The 17123-nt window shown below is 59.1% G+C and overlaps 1 protein-coding gene across 4 annotated transcripts in view; it reads left to right on the top strand.

Moving 5' to 3' along the window:
- The window catches only part of VAV2 (vav guanine nucleotide exchange factor 2), a 167098-nt gene that overhangs the window by 75274 nt on the left and 74701 nt on the right, over positions 1-17123 (top strand). For all 4 annotated transcript variants that reach the window (XM_037007766.2, XM_037007769.2, XM_073222002.1 and 1 more), the window contains exon 3: positions 16745-16803. In XM_037007766.2, coding sequence (XP_036863661.2) covers positions 16745-16803 — 59 coding nt within the window. The remainder of the gene's footprint in view (positions 1-16744; positions 16804-17123) is intronic.

Below are 17123 nucleotides of genomic sequence, written 5' to 3' on the forward strand. Positions count from 1 at the left end.
AGGGCTGGAGCCGAGGGAGATTGTGTCCGGGGAAGGAGGGTCGCTGGGGGCCAGGCCCAGCACAGGCTGGACGTGGGGCCCCTTCTTGACCCCAGGGGGTCAGGGGCCTCCAGAAGTCTGATTCCTGCTTGGACCGCTCTCCTGCCTGGGCGACGTCCTCTGGGCCTCTTGGCTGTCGCCTCCTCGGGGAGCCCTGCCTTGGTGGCTGGCTGTCCTCTCCTCTGCTGCAGGGGGCTCCCATGGCCCCCGAGTGTCACCCTGTGGCACTCTGATCCCGAACATTTAGGTGTCCATCTGCTTGAAGGTGCACGCAACCTTGGCGCCAGTGTTTGTGACCCTCGGCCTTGTATCAGGGTCCTGGGGCTGCCCTACTGAGCACCATACATAGGAGGTCTACGACTGAAGTTCATTCTTTCCCAGTTCAGGAGGCCAAAGCCTGAAATCCAGGTGTCAAAGGACCACATTCCCCCCATCAGCTCTGGGGGAGTCCTTCCTGTGCCTCCCATCTCCTGGCAGCCCTGGGCATGTGGCTGCATCGCCCCCCCTCTTCCGTCCTCACAAAGCTTGTCACCCACACCCCCATGTCTCTGAGTCTCTTGTAAGGACGCCAGTCCTCGGATGAAGGGCCACCTTGCTCCAGAAGGACCTCAGCTTAACTCATGGCATCCACAGTGGTCCTTTTTCCAAATAAAGTCATATTTTGAGGTTTGAGAATATATGAATTTGGGGAACCCCTAAAACCCAGGACAGGCCTTAGTTGGCTGTTAGCACATCCAGGTGGCCTGTCCTTTGTGCTGGGCCCTGGCAGTACTGGCCCCTGGGTGCTGTGAAGACTTTTGCCTTTGAGAAGCCCACACTTTGGGGCTTAGTGAGGGGTGCAGGGCAGACGGGCTGTCCGCGTGGTGGGGTGCCCCAGGCTGGCCTTGCCTGGCATCCCTCTTAGGCTCTGTATCCTGCCTCCCTCGTGACCTTTCTTGCCTTTGTGTGACCTCCAAGGTGACGTCCAAGCCCCTTAGTTGGTCCTGTCCCTGTGATCCAAGCCCAGCCACATCTACCCCAGCCCCTTGTCCCCAGAGGGGCCATCTGAGGAGGAGAGTGATGGTATGGGAGGTGCAGACAGCAGGGAATGGTGGGGACTGTGGCAAAGGAGAGGAGAGTAGCTCGGGCTGGTTTGTGCCTAGAGGAAGGGGTGGCCCAGCTGGGCCAGAGAAGAAGAAACATGGGCAGGGGAGCTGCAGTGGCGTCTGAGATGTTTGTCGGTGGCATTTTAGGTATGCCTCATGTCCTCAGAGAGGCCTTCCCCTCCGTCTTACCCACAAGAGCCTCTACCGCCTCCGCTTCCAACTCCCTCCCCTCTTCCACATCCTTGGCTGCTGGGTTCAGTCTGCAACTCACATGTTCATTCCTTGCTCTCCATTTATTGACAGAGAGGGGACAGGTTGGAATCTCTGAGAGCTCCAGGGAGCAAGGGCTTGGCCTGTCTGTCCACTGGGGACCTCCACACCTCACCGGGGACCTGCCGCGTAGGTGTGGGGGTGACTGCCTCTCCCTGCCCTTGCTTCATGCACTGTGTATATCATGGTGCATCCCTCAAATAGGCAGTTGAAATCTTAATGCCCTCCCTTGTAACCCCAGATCCTCTATGGGTACCTGCCAGGCACCAGGTGAGATGCGGTGACTCTGGACCCAGGGCCGTGCCAAGGTGCAGGGCCTGTGTGACACATCATAGGTGTTCAGCACGTGCTGCTGGCTTCTGGCCCAAACGGCCTTCTCCCCGGTGTGCTGTGACGTCAGCCTGGGTGGGGAAGGAAGTGTCTCATCAGAATCAGTGCACAGGATGGAGTTGTTTTTGATGGGACGTTAAATAATTAATTCCTGTCTGGGATGAAACTACAGAATATTGAATTACACGTTTGGCTTTAGATGCACTAGAATGCCCCTTGAAACCCCTGGCAGCTTACGTGTGGTCCTGTGGCTGCTGGGGCCCTGGGGGTCCCGCTGGGCCGCTGACCCGCTGACCCCGTTGTGGTGTGGCTCTGCACCTGCTCCCTTCCCAGTGCTCCCGGCTGCCCTGAGGAGGCAGGGAAGGTGCTATTCAAGGGCCGAGGCCCTGTACTCTCTCCTCTCCACCCACTTCCTCTGCTCATGCCTCCGGGAAAACTGTTTAAGGAGCCTTTGTTGAGTCTTAGGAGGCTGGAGACATGACGGGGATCCATAGGGCCAGTGCAGAGAGCAGCGCCCCTCCTCTGGCTGTCGGCCGTGCCCTGACGGGGGGTGGGGGGGCTGTGGCCCCGGGGTTACTGAGCCAGACCAGCTCCTTTCCCCGGGGGACCTCATGGATACCGGATAACCCAGAACACGCTGGGAGGGGCCTGGCCTCAGGTCATCCCGCACACCTGCCCAGCCTGCACAAGGCTTCATCCCGCTGCGTTCTGAGCCCATGTCTCAGAGGTGGTTGGATGGGAACATAATTCTTGCAGCCCCGCCGCTGCAGGAAGAGTCCGAGGCTTGGGTTCAGAGCCTGACTCGGCCAATCGGGCTGTGGGCTGGGACAGGCTGCGGGCCCCCTGGACCTCTTGGGGGCAGGCTGGGCCATGGCCCCTCAGCACCTGCCATGCCCACGTCTGTGAGTGCAGCTGCCGCCGCCGCCTGCATGGAGAGGCCTTCGAGGGTCCAGTCCCTGTTCTCGTCTGCCTCTGTACCTCCTCAGCCGGCAGCCTAGAGAGAGGACAGGCTGGGGCCCTGAGTGGCCTGCCCTTCCATCCCCAAGGACAGCCTCCCTTTTAAAGGGACTTTATTTTTTAGAGCAGTTTAAGATTTATAGGCAAGTGGAGAAGGTAGTGGGGAGCCCGCCCCCCCACTTCCCGTTATTAGCATCTCACATTTGCCTGGGACGTGGGTCACAGCCAATCAGCCTGGGTGGGTACGGGCTTACCGACTGAGTCCCCGCTGTGCTCGGATCCCCTTCGTTCTCCCTGATGCCCTCCTCTGACCAGGACCCCACCTGACATCACGTCCCCAGGGCCCCTCAGGGCTCTTGACAGTTGGCAGCCCCCGTTTTACTGTCTTAAGGACAAGGTTCCTGTTTGGAGCAGCATCCTTGTGTTCTGTGTCCTGCCGGCTCTGGTGCCCAGCCAGGCGGGGCAAATGCCGGGACCCTGGCACTGGGGCAGCAGGAGGGTCCTTCCTTGGCTGCCCCAGGCAGCCGCTCAGCTCTCTCCTCCATCTCAGGCCGGCCTGTGCGTTTTCTCTCCCCGTGGTCATAGAGGATCTAACCTGGACAGCAAGCATTTCTCAGTCCTCCCCTTAGGTAGGAGAAAATCCACAAAGCGGCTGGTGCAGGAGGTCCCCTGATGGGCCAGGATTAAGCAGGAATTAAGATGGAGCTGTTTTCCCAGAAGCAGCCTGGAGCTTCGCACAAGGGAAGGAAATATCACCTGAGACTTTTCTGGGGCACAGGGCCCATATGGCTTCAGAAAGGCGAGTGGGTTCTGCAGTGTCACAGCCGAAGCATTGCTCAGGGGCTGCCCCCCACGGTCGTCCTGTGGGAATGTGGCCTCTCTGTATGTGCCCATGTCTGATGCATGCTCACCTGCCACCCAGCTAATTTCTGTTCATCCTCAGGTCTCAGGTTGGGTGGCACCTCCTCCAGGAGGCCTTCCTTGATTCCCCCCACACTGTGCTTCAAGTGGCCCTATGCGGGTGCTCTTATCCTGCTAGCCAGTCCATCCTTTGCCCTGTAACATTGAGCACCTGATGGGTCCTGTGAGTTCCAGAAGCCACCTCTGGCCCCTTGTCCCTTGCAGTGCTGGGCACTTGGTAGCTGTTCTCTGAATGCTGTTGCACACATGGGTGAGGAAATGAGAACCCTCACTGTGGTGTCGTCATCCCACATCACAGATGAGGGGCTGCGCCCCAGAGTTTAGGGCTGTCGAGATTTTGGGGACAGACTATAGCCTGATGCAAAGCAAGGTTTTGTGACACCACTTCTGGCCCTCTGGACCTTCCAGAAGGCTGTGCCATGGGGCACCCCAGGTGGTGGCGGCAGGGGCCCAGCTCCAGCCAGGGCAGCAGGGTGGCCTTAGAGTGCCCAGCCCTGCTTCCTCCTGCAGGGGTTAAAGACTGGATTCCCTTGTGAGCCTCTCCCCCAGGCTCCCCACCCACTGTGGCACCATTGAGCCAAGGCTGCTGGCCCAGCTGGGGCCTCCTGGTGTGGGCTGGGGGCCTGGTTGCTGCCCTGGGGGCCTCCTGAGGTGTGGATTCCCCGGGGTTTTACGGAGGCTGGTGGTGGGCAGGGTCGGCAGAGGTCATCTCTCCGTGGTGCGTGTAAGGCAGCTCCAGTTGCTCAGACAGAACACTGCAGACTGGGCGGCCTCAACCGTGAGCATTCATTGCTCACACCTGTGGAGGCCGGCGGCCTGGAGTCGGGGCCGGGATGGCCGGGCCCTGCTGAGGGCTCTCCGCGGGGTTTGCAGCCCGGCTGTGCCCTTGCTGTGTCCTCGGGGGGCAGGGGCAGATCGTCTCTCTGTGTCTCTCCTCACAAGGCACTGGCTCTGCCCCCGTGACCTGATCACCCCGAGGGCCCCACCTCCTAACACCATCCCATTGGGGTTAAGGCTTCAACATAGGAATTCAGGGGAACACAGATATTCAGCCCACAGCAAAGGTTACCCTCTGGCCCTGACGGGGAGCCACAGAGGACTTGGTGGTGAGAGAAGTGGGGGCAGAGTGGTGATCATGACTAGGATGCCCCCTTTAGCCGTGTGGGTGTGCCTGGGGGTGAATGGGGACCCCCTCAGGCTCAGCACAGCCTTTCCTGATGCTCAGCTTGTCAGGTCTTCCCAGAAACACCCATCTAACCATGGAAGTGCTTGGATTTGCAGCTGTCCCGTAATTCGTGTGGTTGCTGGAGGCTGTCCTCCCACCGGCCGGCAGCCCCTGCAGTGCTGACGGCGCCCCGATCAGGCCTGAGCCTGCTTGCTGTCCTGTGGGGTGTCCGTGGAGGTGGCCACCCTAGGCACTGCTGGGAGCGACCAGACAGACAACAGCGGTGGCACTGAGCCTAGCCCTGTGCCAAGGTCACGGGTCGGGGAGCCCCTCCGCGGCTGGACCTGCTGGGAGCAGGGCCGCAGCCCCTGGCCACCAGGCAGCCCGGAGAAGGTGCCCTCGGGGTGAGGGCACAGGATGCCAAGTGCTTCAAAGGCTGTCTTTGCCGGCCGGGAGCAAGGGGCGGGTGGCAGCTGATGCGGCGGGAGAGATCCCCGTTCCTCAGTGCGCTGGGGCTGCGGCTGTGCTCAATAACCGAGTCGCCAAGTCATCGCTTCAGAGATGAGTGTGTGTATTGATAAATTATTGCCATGGTGTAAGAGACACAGTTTTTGTTCCCCTTCCTGTTAAAATGGCCATTAATCAGGCAGGGCAATGAAGCAGCTCTGAAACCCGTCGGCCCTCTCCAGGTAACGGCTGCTGGTACCTCTTCCCCGTTAGAAAGCTGGCGGTTTGACAGATGGTGAGGCCCAGCACCTGGAGCGGAGGAGCCGGAGACACCGGGAGAGGGATTCCAGGGACAGGCCCAGCCAGGAGGCAGAGTTGGTCCTCCCGGGAGTGTCGCCTTGAACGGCGCTAGGCGCACACCAGACCCTCCAGGCTCTCAGCCCTCTCTGCCACGGTGTGCAGGTGACCACTCTGACCCTCAGTTTCCTCATTTGACAAGGGGCACAGTAACGCCAACTTCCTCAGGTGGTTGAGGATCCAGTGAGGCAGCAGGGTAACTTCTGAACCCAGTGCCAGGCTGGGGGTCGGGGCGTGGGCTGCAGGTTGGGGCCCAGGCTGGTGGTCAGGGCCCAGGCTGGGGGTCGGGGCCCGGGCTGCAGGTGGGGGCCCAGGCTGGTGGTCAGGGCCCAGGCTGGGGGTCAGGGCCCGGGCTGGGGGTCGGGGCATGGGCTGTAGGTTGGGGCCCAGGCTGGTGGTCAGGGCCCAGGCTGGTGGTCAGGGCCCAAGCTGGGGGTTGGGGCCCGGGCTGCAGGTGGGGGCCCAGGCTGGTGGTCAGGGCCCAAGCTGGGGGTCGGGGCCCGGGCTGCAGGTGGGGGCCCAGGCTGGTGGTCAGGGCCCAGGCTGGGGGTCGGGGCCCGGGCTGCAGGTGGGGGCCCAGGCTGGTGGTCAGGGCCCAGGCTGGGGGTCGGGGCCCGGGCTGCAGGTGGGGGCCCAGGCTGGTGGTCAGGGCCCAGGCTGGGGGTTGGGGCCCGGGCTGCAGGTGGGGGCCCAGACTGGTGGTCAGGGCCCAAGCTGGGGGTCGGGGCCAGGGCTGCAGGTGGGGGCCCAGGCTCACTGTTGCATCCGTTCATTCAAGGAGGTTCCTGCTGGGCATCATGCTCTGGGCACTGCTCATGGGCTGTGACCGAGTGGGACTGCCAGCTTGCCTGGCGATGGTGTGATTGCCTGGGGGGTGTGGGCCAGCCTCTGGGGCCGTGGCTCTGCATCCCTCGGGACTGTGCACCAGAGGTTTGTGCCATCCCAGCACCAGATGTCCCCGGCACTGGTTCTAGGCACCCTGAGGACAGTGAGGGGAGAAGCAGAATCCATTCCCTGTTCATGGAAACATTGTAAAGTCTACAGTCTAAGGTGGGAGGCATTTCACTCAGTGACGATGCAGAAGACACTGAAGGGAGAGCTTTGGTCAGACGGCCGTGTTCCGTCCTGGGGCTGCCTCTGCAGTGCGTCCCCGGCAAGTGAGGTCGTCTTTTGGGGCCTCAGTTTCCTCGTCTGGGAGGTGACCGACCGCTGTAACGGGCAGGGGCAGGTGGTGGGTCGGGGGTGCTGGGGCATGAGGACCCACTCGGGGAGAGGCCGTGCAGACGCCTGCTTTCTGGCCCCTGGCTCATCGTGGCCACCGTACTGAGGAGGGAAGCGCGGTTTCCACGTGGGACTGGCCCCCCCGCGGCCCCACCGTGCTGCTCTGCAAGGCCAGGCCGGCACCAAGGCCTGGGCGGGCCCCGTGCTGCCTCTGGGATTCTCGAACCTTCAGGGCGGTGACTCAGGCCGCCAGGCTGCGGACTTGGGTATCTTGGTTCCTGGCCTTCCTCCGACCTGTTGCTTCTTGTCTTCTGAGCCTGGGGTTCAGAGGCCCTCTAGGTTCTGACCCCTGTATCCACCTCTTACCTGCCCCCAGGGGAGGGAGGCCCGGTCTGTGCTCCTGTCCTGCAGCCTCTGAGAGGGCTGAGGGATTGTCAGGGGCTGAGTGAGCACGTTCAGAGGGTGAGTGGCCCAGGGCCGGCCCACCCACCAGCCGCACCTAGTGACCCTGCTCCTGATGCCCGCAGATGAGGTCTGCGACCTGCCTGGCTGCTGCTGGCCGCAGATCCAGAGCTGGCCTTTCTGGGGCAGGGCTGGGGTGAAGGGCTCGGTCCACCTCGGCTCCCCACTTGTCGGTCATGAACCCCTGAGACTCAGTTTCTCCTCCATAAAATGGGAAGAACAGCAAAAGTTTCTCGTGGGAGTTTTGAGGCAATACACGGAAATACACCTGGTGAAGCTTTAGTGGCAGGAGGCCCAGACACACAGCTGTACTTGTTCAAGAAGCTGTGTCAGAGCAACGGTGTGAGCTCCAGACGGCGTCCCCCACTCTGGACCGGGTTCTGCCTCGAAGTTACTGGGTGGCCTTTGCAAATCACATCTTCCGAGCTGGGTTTTAGGTTTCCCATCTGTAAATGGAAGAATTTGGACCAGATTCTAAGCTCCTGCCACTTAAGGATTTTAAGTTTCCCTGACTCACTCCTGCAAACCTTCCTGGCTGGAAACAGCTGAAGTTCAGGTTCTCGTCCGGTCCTCTCCCAGCCCTGCGGCCATGGACCATTTGTCTCGTTGTTACAGATCACAGACAGTAGCCGGTCGGTGCCCAGAGGGTCTCTTGAGACCGCCCAGTCCAGGGGTTTCTCAGGGCGGACACAGGTCTCTTCTCGCATGCAGGTCTGTGTCGTAGGCAGAGGGACAGGCGGAGCAGCATGGGAGGAAGACCTCCGAGGCCGCCTCCGGCTTTCGCAGGAAGGAGCGCTGTGATCGCTTAGTGACGCGAGCCTGGAGCACAGCCCGGAAGTGTCGGTCCCCCTGGGCCATGCATTTGCCGTCTCTGATGTACTGTGATCCCATTCGTCCCAGAGAGGGAAACGGGCCTGGAGAAAAGTGGCTCAGATGGTGGCAGGTTTAGGAGTTGAACCCAGGTCTCTGGCATTTTGTCCTGGTTGGTGCCTCTCTGCTGTTTTACTCAAAATTGCAATTTGATTAAAATAACTTGGGGCATGTAAGTTCTGTAACATTCCCGGCTCAAGTGGCTCTTAATGAACAAGTCCAGTTAGGGTCATGCCTCCTCCGACCCATCCCCACCCCCTTCTGCCTCCCTCCGGGAGCCACAGATTCTGCTCACTGAAGTGGCCTCCAGAACCCCATGGTGTAGGGGTGGCTCCCCAGCGAGGGGTGAGCTGCCTTGACCCTGCATCGGCTCCCAACTCCACTGGTTTCCGCAAGGACACTTGGGTCCCCCTTCCCCCTTCCAGCGTCTTCCCTGACTGGGGCAGCAGGCCACTGTAGCTGGCTGCAGTGGGGAGAGGACAGATGGTGCTGGGGGCCAGCGCCCCCGCCCAGCGCGCCTCTTCCAGCCTGACCATGCTGTGTCAGGGAGGAGGGGAACTTAAGTCTCAACTCCCCACGCAGTGCAGCCTGGGAGACACGGAGAACTTGGGGAGGAATGGAGCCGAACCTGGCCCCCTTCCTGTCTCCAGTTTTGGGCTTGGTGCAGGGGTCAGCTGGGCTGTAGAGGCCCTGCGCCATATGCTGTCCACCTTCCCCTGGCCCTGGGCACTGTCTGGTTCACAGCTGGGACATCCATGGGGGCTTCTGCTCATCCCCCTCTAAGAGGGGCTCACCAGGCCTTCAGATCAGCCCTGAGCCTGGGACACCTGGATGCATAGGGAGCCGGCGAACCCCAGACCAGGGTCTTGGCTTTTCATGCTGGCGGGAAAGTGAGGCCCAAGGGGTGGAGTGGCCGCTCAGAGGAAGCGTGGGCAGGAAGCAGAGCCAGGGCTCAGCACACGTGTCCCTGGGCCCCCCGACCGTGGGGAAGGTGAGAGCAAAGGCTGTCCCGGCTGTAGGGAGGTGGCTGGGACAGATGCTCAGAGTCCTTGCTTTCGTGTGGCCTCTGACATGGTTGGGAGCTGGGCTGGAGCAGGACCCCTCCCACAGCTGGGAGAACTGGGTCGTGTCACACCACCTCTCTAAGCTTCAGTTTTCTTAGTTGCGAACAGGGCAGCTCTGCTCCCTGACAGGTGGCATGAAGGTGGGAGGCCCCACCCACAGGGTGTCCAGGGCGCAGTAGGTGTGTGGGGTCCCCTCCAGGAGGGGCACTTCGGGCGGTAGGGGTGTGAGGCTGTTGTCAGGGCCCACCTTCCCTCCTGTCTCTATCAGGAGGTCCCCGGGCCCAGGGATCCCCTTGTGCTCAGCACCCATCTGCCCATCCACCTGTCCACCTCTCTGCTTGTCTGCCTATCCGCCCATCCATCCACGTGGTGGTCATCCGCACCCACAGAATGCAGGGCAAGGCGGCTCAGGCTGGTTTCTCCCTCTTGCATTTGAGGGTCTTGGTCCAGACCCACTGAGACTAAAGATGCACAGCTAGATTTGGGGACTTTTATTTCAAATCTTGCTAGAAGCTCAGCACAAGTGCAGGAAAGGGGGCCGACATGGAGATATCCAGACTTTTCCTTTTTGTCCAGTCTTTTTCTTTCCTCCTAAACCATGTTTGAACTCCGACCCTCTCTCTAAAGGCGACCAGACCCTCTTCCATGCATCGTCCAGAGCTGCTGCCAGCACCTGGCTCCAGCCAGCCGCGTGGTGCATTGTGCAGCCTAGCCGCCTCGGGGCCTGGCTTCTGGCTCACACCCATCTTGCTGCATCCTGTCACCTCCCTTGAAGACAAGTGCCATGTGTCAGGCACCCCAGCACTGCCAGTGGCCAAGAAGTGGCTGTGTTTACCCACTTGCTTTTGTTTTTCCAGCCTCCTCCGGTGGCAAAGCTTAAATATGAAGCTGTGATTGCACGTGGTTCATAATTAATCACTCCTCGCCGGCCACTTGTCATTCTGAAGGCAACAGCCCCAAGTTTTTTCTGACCTTGTTCCTGACCTGAGGAGAAAAAAAACAGAATGGCCACGCAGGCAGAGCTGCAGAACGCAATTTATAATGATTTGCTTCTGAATATGCAGCTGTATTAGCTGTAGATTCCCAGGCAGATAGGGGAGTTTCCGGGGCAACGTATTTAAATAAGGGTGATAATTTTGCCATTTGGCTCCTGCCTGTGTTTCCAGATACGCGGTGAGGGCTGATAAGAAAGGCCTGCATGTCCTGGTCTGTGCGGTTCCTACTTACTGATTCCTAATGACTTCGGGAGATCTGGGGCCAGGAAGCCCTCCTGATAAGTTCAGGCTTTGCTAGCAAGGAGAGAAGATGGGGCCAGACATCTACCCACTGTTGCGCACCTCATTGCCAGCGTGCAGAGGCACTGGGTCCCTTTTAAAGGCCAGCCTGTGTCCGTCTTTGTGGTTCTGGGCCATTTCTGCCTGTGCTTGCTCATCAGGAAGCCTGGATGATCTTGGTGCAAAACCGACTAAATTAAAGCCAGAAACTTACCCTGTGACTTTACTGAGATCTCATACTTTGCAGATTGCCTTGATGCCGCAGTCACGTGTTCACTTGGTGTTCCTTTGTAGACATTTCATCAAACGCTCTACTTATGACACATATTAGCATACAAGCTTTTGTTCCAAGAGGTATTTATTTATTTTTCCACTTGTAAAAATACAATGTTTTCACATAAAGAACTCTTATATCCTAAAGGACTCTGTCTTTTATATTCAGAATAATAAAGACTTCAAAGCAAACAAACAACAAGTCCCAGTGGGAGAATGAGGTGCTGATGGCTTTGCTGGGGGACAGTGGGCCTCAGGGAGGTTCTAGGTGGGCAAGTGTGAGTGTGTACGTGCATGCGTGCGGCGGGGTGGAGGCCGGGGGACTGTGCTCCATGCAGACTCTCAGGGACCCAGGCTGGCTGCCTTGTTATATTTAACAGGAGGCTTTTGAGGTCACCCCACAGGCAGGGAGGTTTCATGAGCCAGGCCTACAACTGGCCCACTTGACGCCTGCTCCCATCCACTGGGTAGTCCTCAGGCACTGCAAGAGAATGGAAAACACGGTTTGTCTGGGTCCCAAGGAGAAGTATGAGGCTCGTTGCAAGCTGCAGCTTCTGTGTGTCAGGGGGCGCAGCACGTAGAACCGCTGGCTTGAGTCGCAGAGGTCTGGGTTCAGTTCCTAAGTCAGCTGCTTATTGCTGAGTGACGCTCTATGGCAAGGTCCCTTTCCTCCTTGGTCCCCAGTGTCCACATCTAATAAATGGGGAGGTCGGGGAGACAATAGCATGTGCAGGAGTAATGTTTGTTTCATGCGCATCGTATGCACAGTACATAGTAACTGCTCAATAAATGGCAGCTCACGTTCTGATAATTCAGAGGTAGGGATTGGAGGCAGGTGATTTCTCAGGAGTTACAGCCGATGGACCTAATCTGTGGAGACACTGGGGAGACATCATTTAGCAGACCCAAGTTGGCTCTGCCCCTCAAGGAGCTCAAGAGCCCTGTGGTGCCAAAATCGCCCTCGGCGGCCACCAGGAGAGCCCGGGATCTTGTGAGCCTCGCTCTGTCACTTAGCCACTCATTCGTGTTTTCCATCTGCCTGCCCCTCCTTCCTTCCACCCATCCTCCCTCCCCTGCATCCGTCATCCACCCACCCATCCACCCGCTCCACTTTTGCCAGGTGACATCTACATGCCAGACACATGGAGTATCAAGTCGAAAGGCACAGCAGCATAAACTGGTATATTTCAAGGAGGTCCAGGCCCCTGCATGGAGTCCTCCCCGATTTCCTGAGAGTGAAGGTCCCCTTTGGTCTCCTGGTGGCTGCAGCTTGAACAGGGGTCCCTCCAGTATGCTGTCTGGTGGGGGGCAGAGAGTGGTACCTTATGACCAGTCCCTGCTGGCTGTGGCACGTCGGGTGTGACCGATGCCGTGTTCCTGCCTCAGGGCCCAGAGTTAGGTCTCTCTGGCTTGAGTAACATGTTTATTGACAGGAGAATTTGGGGGGTGCGGGGGGCGCGGGGAGAGCACAGGTGGACACCAGCAGACTTATTTCCTTCTATGTAGCATTTCCTCTACTCTGTGACCATGTCACTGTAGAGACATGTGGAAATATAGCCAAGGGAAAGGGGGCCAAATGCCCAGGGTCAGCACCGCCCTCTGCCAGTCCTTCAAAGAGCGTATAGTTGAAAAGATGAGACCCTCTCTGTTCCCACGTACAGCGTGTTTCTTTCACTTCAGGTATTTATGAATATGCTTTGTAGCAATGAACCCCCTTTCACAGCACCGGTTTGCAGACGGCTCGGAACCCCATCGTGCAGGCACGCCCCACTGCATTTCTCTTGGATCCTGGTGTTGGGCATTTGGGCTGCTGCCAAATTTTTGAGCATTTGTAAATTGCTGCAGTGAACACTTTTGGAACTAAATTGTTCCACACGTCCCAGAGGGGAAACTCAGTTGTTGGAATGACACTTAACTAAGGGTACATCCTGCCCAAGTGCCTCCTGGGACCCGGACCCCTGTCCTGGTCCCCCCACAGGGTGTGCACCTTGCCTGGAGCTCCTGCCCATGCATGTGCCAGCCAGTGGGCTGCCTTCTCCCCGCTCCTCGGGTGAGCCAGGCCCTTCCACAGTATGCCAAGAGGTGAGGCCCCTCTCCAGAATATTCTCATGGGCACCTCCCCACAGAGTTGCAGCTAGTGACCAGGCTCGGAGAGCCCCTGGGGCCCCTGGATCTCCCTGGGGCCTGCCCCTGAGCCATGGCACAGCAGACGAGCTGGGGGCACAAGGCTGTGCCTTCAGGGCTGGACCCGGGCTCAGGAGCCCTGCTGCTCTTGTCATGGCAGGTTTGGTGCAGCTGTGGGGACGTCCCCCCGTTGTCCCCGCTCCTTGCTGTCACACCGGCTGAGCCTGTGAGGCGTGAGAATGGGATGGTCCCTGTCGCCCTGCTCGGAATGATTTGCTGGTGTCCCATCAGGTCATTCTGGCCCCCTCAGGTCACCTGGGCAGGCTGGTGAGCTAAAGTGAAGGGCCCCGCACAGGGATGCTGCCCTGGCTCAGGGACACTCGGGGGCTGGCAGCATAGACTTCGTCAGCCTGTGACCTGTCTGGGGAGGCAGCAGACCCCCGATGGCAGAGGTCCTGGGAGCTCCCCTCCAGAGCTCTCGGCTTGGTGAGGTTTGCTCTGGATTCTGCTGGGCCCTGGACCTTCTAGCTTCTGGGGCCCAGCCCATACGTCCTTTCTCCGGAAGCCCTTCCTGCCCAGGCTGCCTGACCCCCGATCCCACCTGCCTTTGCAGGGACATGGACAGTCAGAACATGCCCCTAGCCCTCCAGCAGGCCTTGAGTGCGTCTGGGGTATCACCTGTCTGACCCAACCCCAGGGCTGGGGTGCCAACCTGGAACTGGGGTCTTAAATGCAGATTTCTGGGTGCCCCCTGCTCTACTCCAGAGCCTGTAGGGGTGGGCCTGGGGGTCTGCACTCTGCAGCTCCTCTAGTGAGCATGAGGGAGCAGAAGGATGCCTCCCGCCTGAACGTGGAGCTGGTGGAGAGCTGTGGGTCAGCACAGGCCACAGCTGGGCGGGGGCGCAGCTAAGACTGCCGTCCAGTCCAGACCCCAAGCCCCCACCTCCTGTCCCCTGGGCTGTCATGCCCACTCTTCTCTGACAGAGTGTCAGGGAGCCCGGAGTGTTACAGGGCATGCCCAGGCAGGGTGGGCATCTGTGACCATGGCTTTGGGGAGCCATGGTACAGGTCGCACCTCAGCACTGCTGTCCCTGTTGGGGAAAGGCCTTTCTCCAGGGTCCCTCCTCTGCCCTGCCCCCCATGCACACATGCCTTTGCTGGCTCTGGGCTGATGCCCCTGGGCCCGGCCGGGAGGTTTGGGGCGTTGCTGGGCCCAGAGGCCCAAGCTGGGGTCTAGAAGTGGAGCAGGTGTGCGCATGCTCATTTAATTCTTTAACTGGGCACCACTGAGCAGTGGAGATAAGAGTTGGGAAAATGTCGTGCTCTGGCATTTACGTTTTCAGAAGAGTTGGCAGAGGCCATAGGCCAGGAGGTTTTTGATCAATACCTGAGGGGAAAACCCAGCTCCTCTGTCCTGGGAAGGGGGCCCTGGCCAGAGGCGCTGTAGAGACGCGCCCTGCAGGAGATACAGCCTGCTCCCCGTCCCCTTTCTCACCCCACAGCTATCTCACAAGTACCACGCCTGCTCCCAGCAGCCCCTGCCCTGCCCTGGGTCATCAGAGCAGGGTTTCCCCATGGTGGCCCCTGTCCAAGTGCTCCCCTTCTTCACCAGCCAGGAAGCTCCGGCCCAGGTGGACCGAGGGACAGGACACCTCTGGCCGAGCTGGGCAAGTTTAACCCCAGTTTAGGAGCTGCCCCTCTCTGGTGACGGGGACCCAGAGCTGAGCCCTTCCCAAACGGCTAGTGGCAGAGTCCAGCCTGGGAGCACAGCGGCTGCGCCCAGAGCTGAGGCTATGGTGGTCACAGCAGCTGGAGAAACTCTTCCGTCAGCTGGGACCACGGAACGTGGACACGTCAGAGAACCCTCTCCTGGCCGTGGCTCGCTCACCCGCAGCTGTTCCTCTCCTCCTTGCACTCCACCTGTAGCAAGTGCAGCTTTTGCGCCCAGTCCAGGCCAAGAACAAGGCTTCTGTCCTGGGTGCCTCACGTGGACCTCACGGGCAGGATCCCGAGCCTGCGTCATGTTGGGCTGGAGTATGGCAGTTGACGGACAGGGTCTGCCTCGGGGTGCAGAGGAGAGGGATGGCTCGTGTGCCCCATCACTGCGCAGCCCTGCAAACCCTAACAGTTCTAGCCGCTGGCAAGTCACTGTGGGGATGCACAGCAATATTGCCTTCATTTCCGCTCTCCCTAAATATTTAGAGCTCTTAAAAGCCAAGAGTAACAGCCGAGGCCAAGTTGCTCATTACTCGTGAAAGGCGCCTTGTAGCGTGCAAGCACGGGCGCCTCGGCCTGGCCGGCTGCATAACGAGCCCATTGAGTCTTGTCTGATGAAACACAGAAGAACCCTGTCGTCCCGGGATTCATAACTTCCGCAAGTCCCAGCCCCTGAAATTTAACCACCTACCGGAAGACAGCGCACAGCCCTCAGCTTGTTGGCTAAATCTGCCACCTCGCCAGCTGAGAAAGGGTCCTTCTGTGCAGTTGGGGGCTTTGTCCCCCTCCCCTTTTTGAAAATTACTGCTAGAAGGCAAAAAGGAAGCCTGAGGAATGTGTCCCAGCCAGGGCCTTTGGGCAGGTGAGCCAGCCTCAGCTTTCCAGTCTCCCAGTCAGGCGGGGCAGGCCTGGCCTTGTGGGGGTGGTGAGGGTTCACTGGGACGATGCCCATAATAGGCACCCCAGGCTCGGTTCCTGGGACAGTGGGTCTCAGCAGAGGGTGTCCATGGGCCACGTTCATGTTCCCTGCCCCCAGACACACACACACCAAGCACACGTCCACATGGACTGCATAGACACAATGTATACACTTCATCTCGCATGCACGCTCATGCATAAGCACGCGCATGCAGTGAGGTCCCAAAGGTTGAGGCAGGCCTCTGCCTCCCCTGTGCATGCTGTCTGGCACCGTAGGTGCCCATAAATCCTGGAATGCGTTGTGAGCAGCCTCTGGTCATGTTCGTGTGTTAAGTTCCAGGCTCCAGGTGCCCCCTCTCCTGTCTGTTTCCTCATAATCACCTCTGGACCACCCCCCTGCTCTCTGCCTGTCACTTTGGAGGTCTGGGGTTTCTGAGGTTGGGAGACTAGTGGGTCCTGCGTGGCTGGAGGAGGTGGCTGGCTGGAACACAGCAGGGCTCGGCTGGGTGCAAGCAGCGACCACTGCGGGTCCAGAGCCTTTATTTTGACAAGTGTGCGGGTCTGAGGGAGACACTGCTGGGATCCCCCCATGTGACCTGAACCTGGAGCTCCTTGTTGTGATCAATCAGGGAGCCACGCATCTGTTGACATGGTCACAGGGTGAGCAGGGAGTGCTTGATGGAAGGCAGCGCGGCCCATCTGCCCTCAGATGTTTGCATTCACTCTGTGCCCCGGGCTGCTGTGTCACTCTGCACAAGTCACTTGACCTCTCTGGGCCTGCATTTCATCATCTCCAAAACAGGGCATGTGAGTTCCCCACTGCAAACACGAGCTGTTAACTAGCCGTATGGTGACTTCCGGAACGGCAGCATGGGATGAGCGCTTAATGAGCGTGACAATTCTGCAGCCCCAACAGGCAGACCCCTCGGGTGGGAATGGGGTTCAGCGAGTGGTTAGCTGGGGCCAGGAGAGGGCTGCAGGAGTGGGAGCCCGCCCGCTGCCCACTAAGGCATTGCTGCAGGGGTACACAGCCCTCAGCAAACATTTGTACACCAAAAGGACAAATTTTGCACAATAAAAACAAAATAGGGATCTAGCCTAAAAATGTTACGCTGTGCTTTTTTTCTTTTTTCAGCCAAGATGAAATGTGCTTAGTGAACAGTTTTCTACATCTACAAAACACTTGAATACAGTTTTATGATGACATTCTGGTTTCTTTGAACTCACGGAAGCGTCTTTCTGTCTCCCCAGGTCATCTCCGCAGTGTCGAGACTCTCGCTGCACCACGTGGCCCAGAACAAAGGGATCAGGTGAGCTCTCAGGAGCCGCCCGCAGCCGAGTGTGGGCGCTCACATCCCCACCCGCCCCCCGCGCGCCTTGTCACAGATGCTGGAGTTTTGAGCAGAATCCCCTGCCTGTGTCTTTACCGTGCATTTTCCATGTGTTGCTGAGTTGCCTGTTGGCCACGGCTGTGAGGGGAGGGGGAGAGGGGAAGCCTTCAGTTCACACCAGGAACATCTCGCAGGCATGTTACTGACGGCTGCGAAATCTCTTTTGATTTAGGTAATAAGCTCAGCAAATTAACCCTGTCACAGACCATTGCCTACCTAATGCTCTCTCCACACATCAC

The sequence above is a fragment of the Manis javanica genome, chromosome 2 (genome assembly GCF_040802235.1).
Source record: "Manis javanica isolate MJ-LG chromosome 2, MJ_LKY, whole genome shotgun sequence".
NCBI classification, from domain to species: Eukaryota; Metazoa; Chordata; class Mammalia; order Pholidota; family Manidae; genus Manis; species Manis javanica.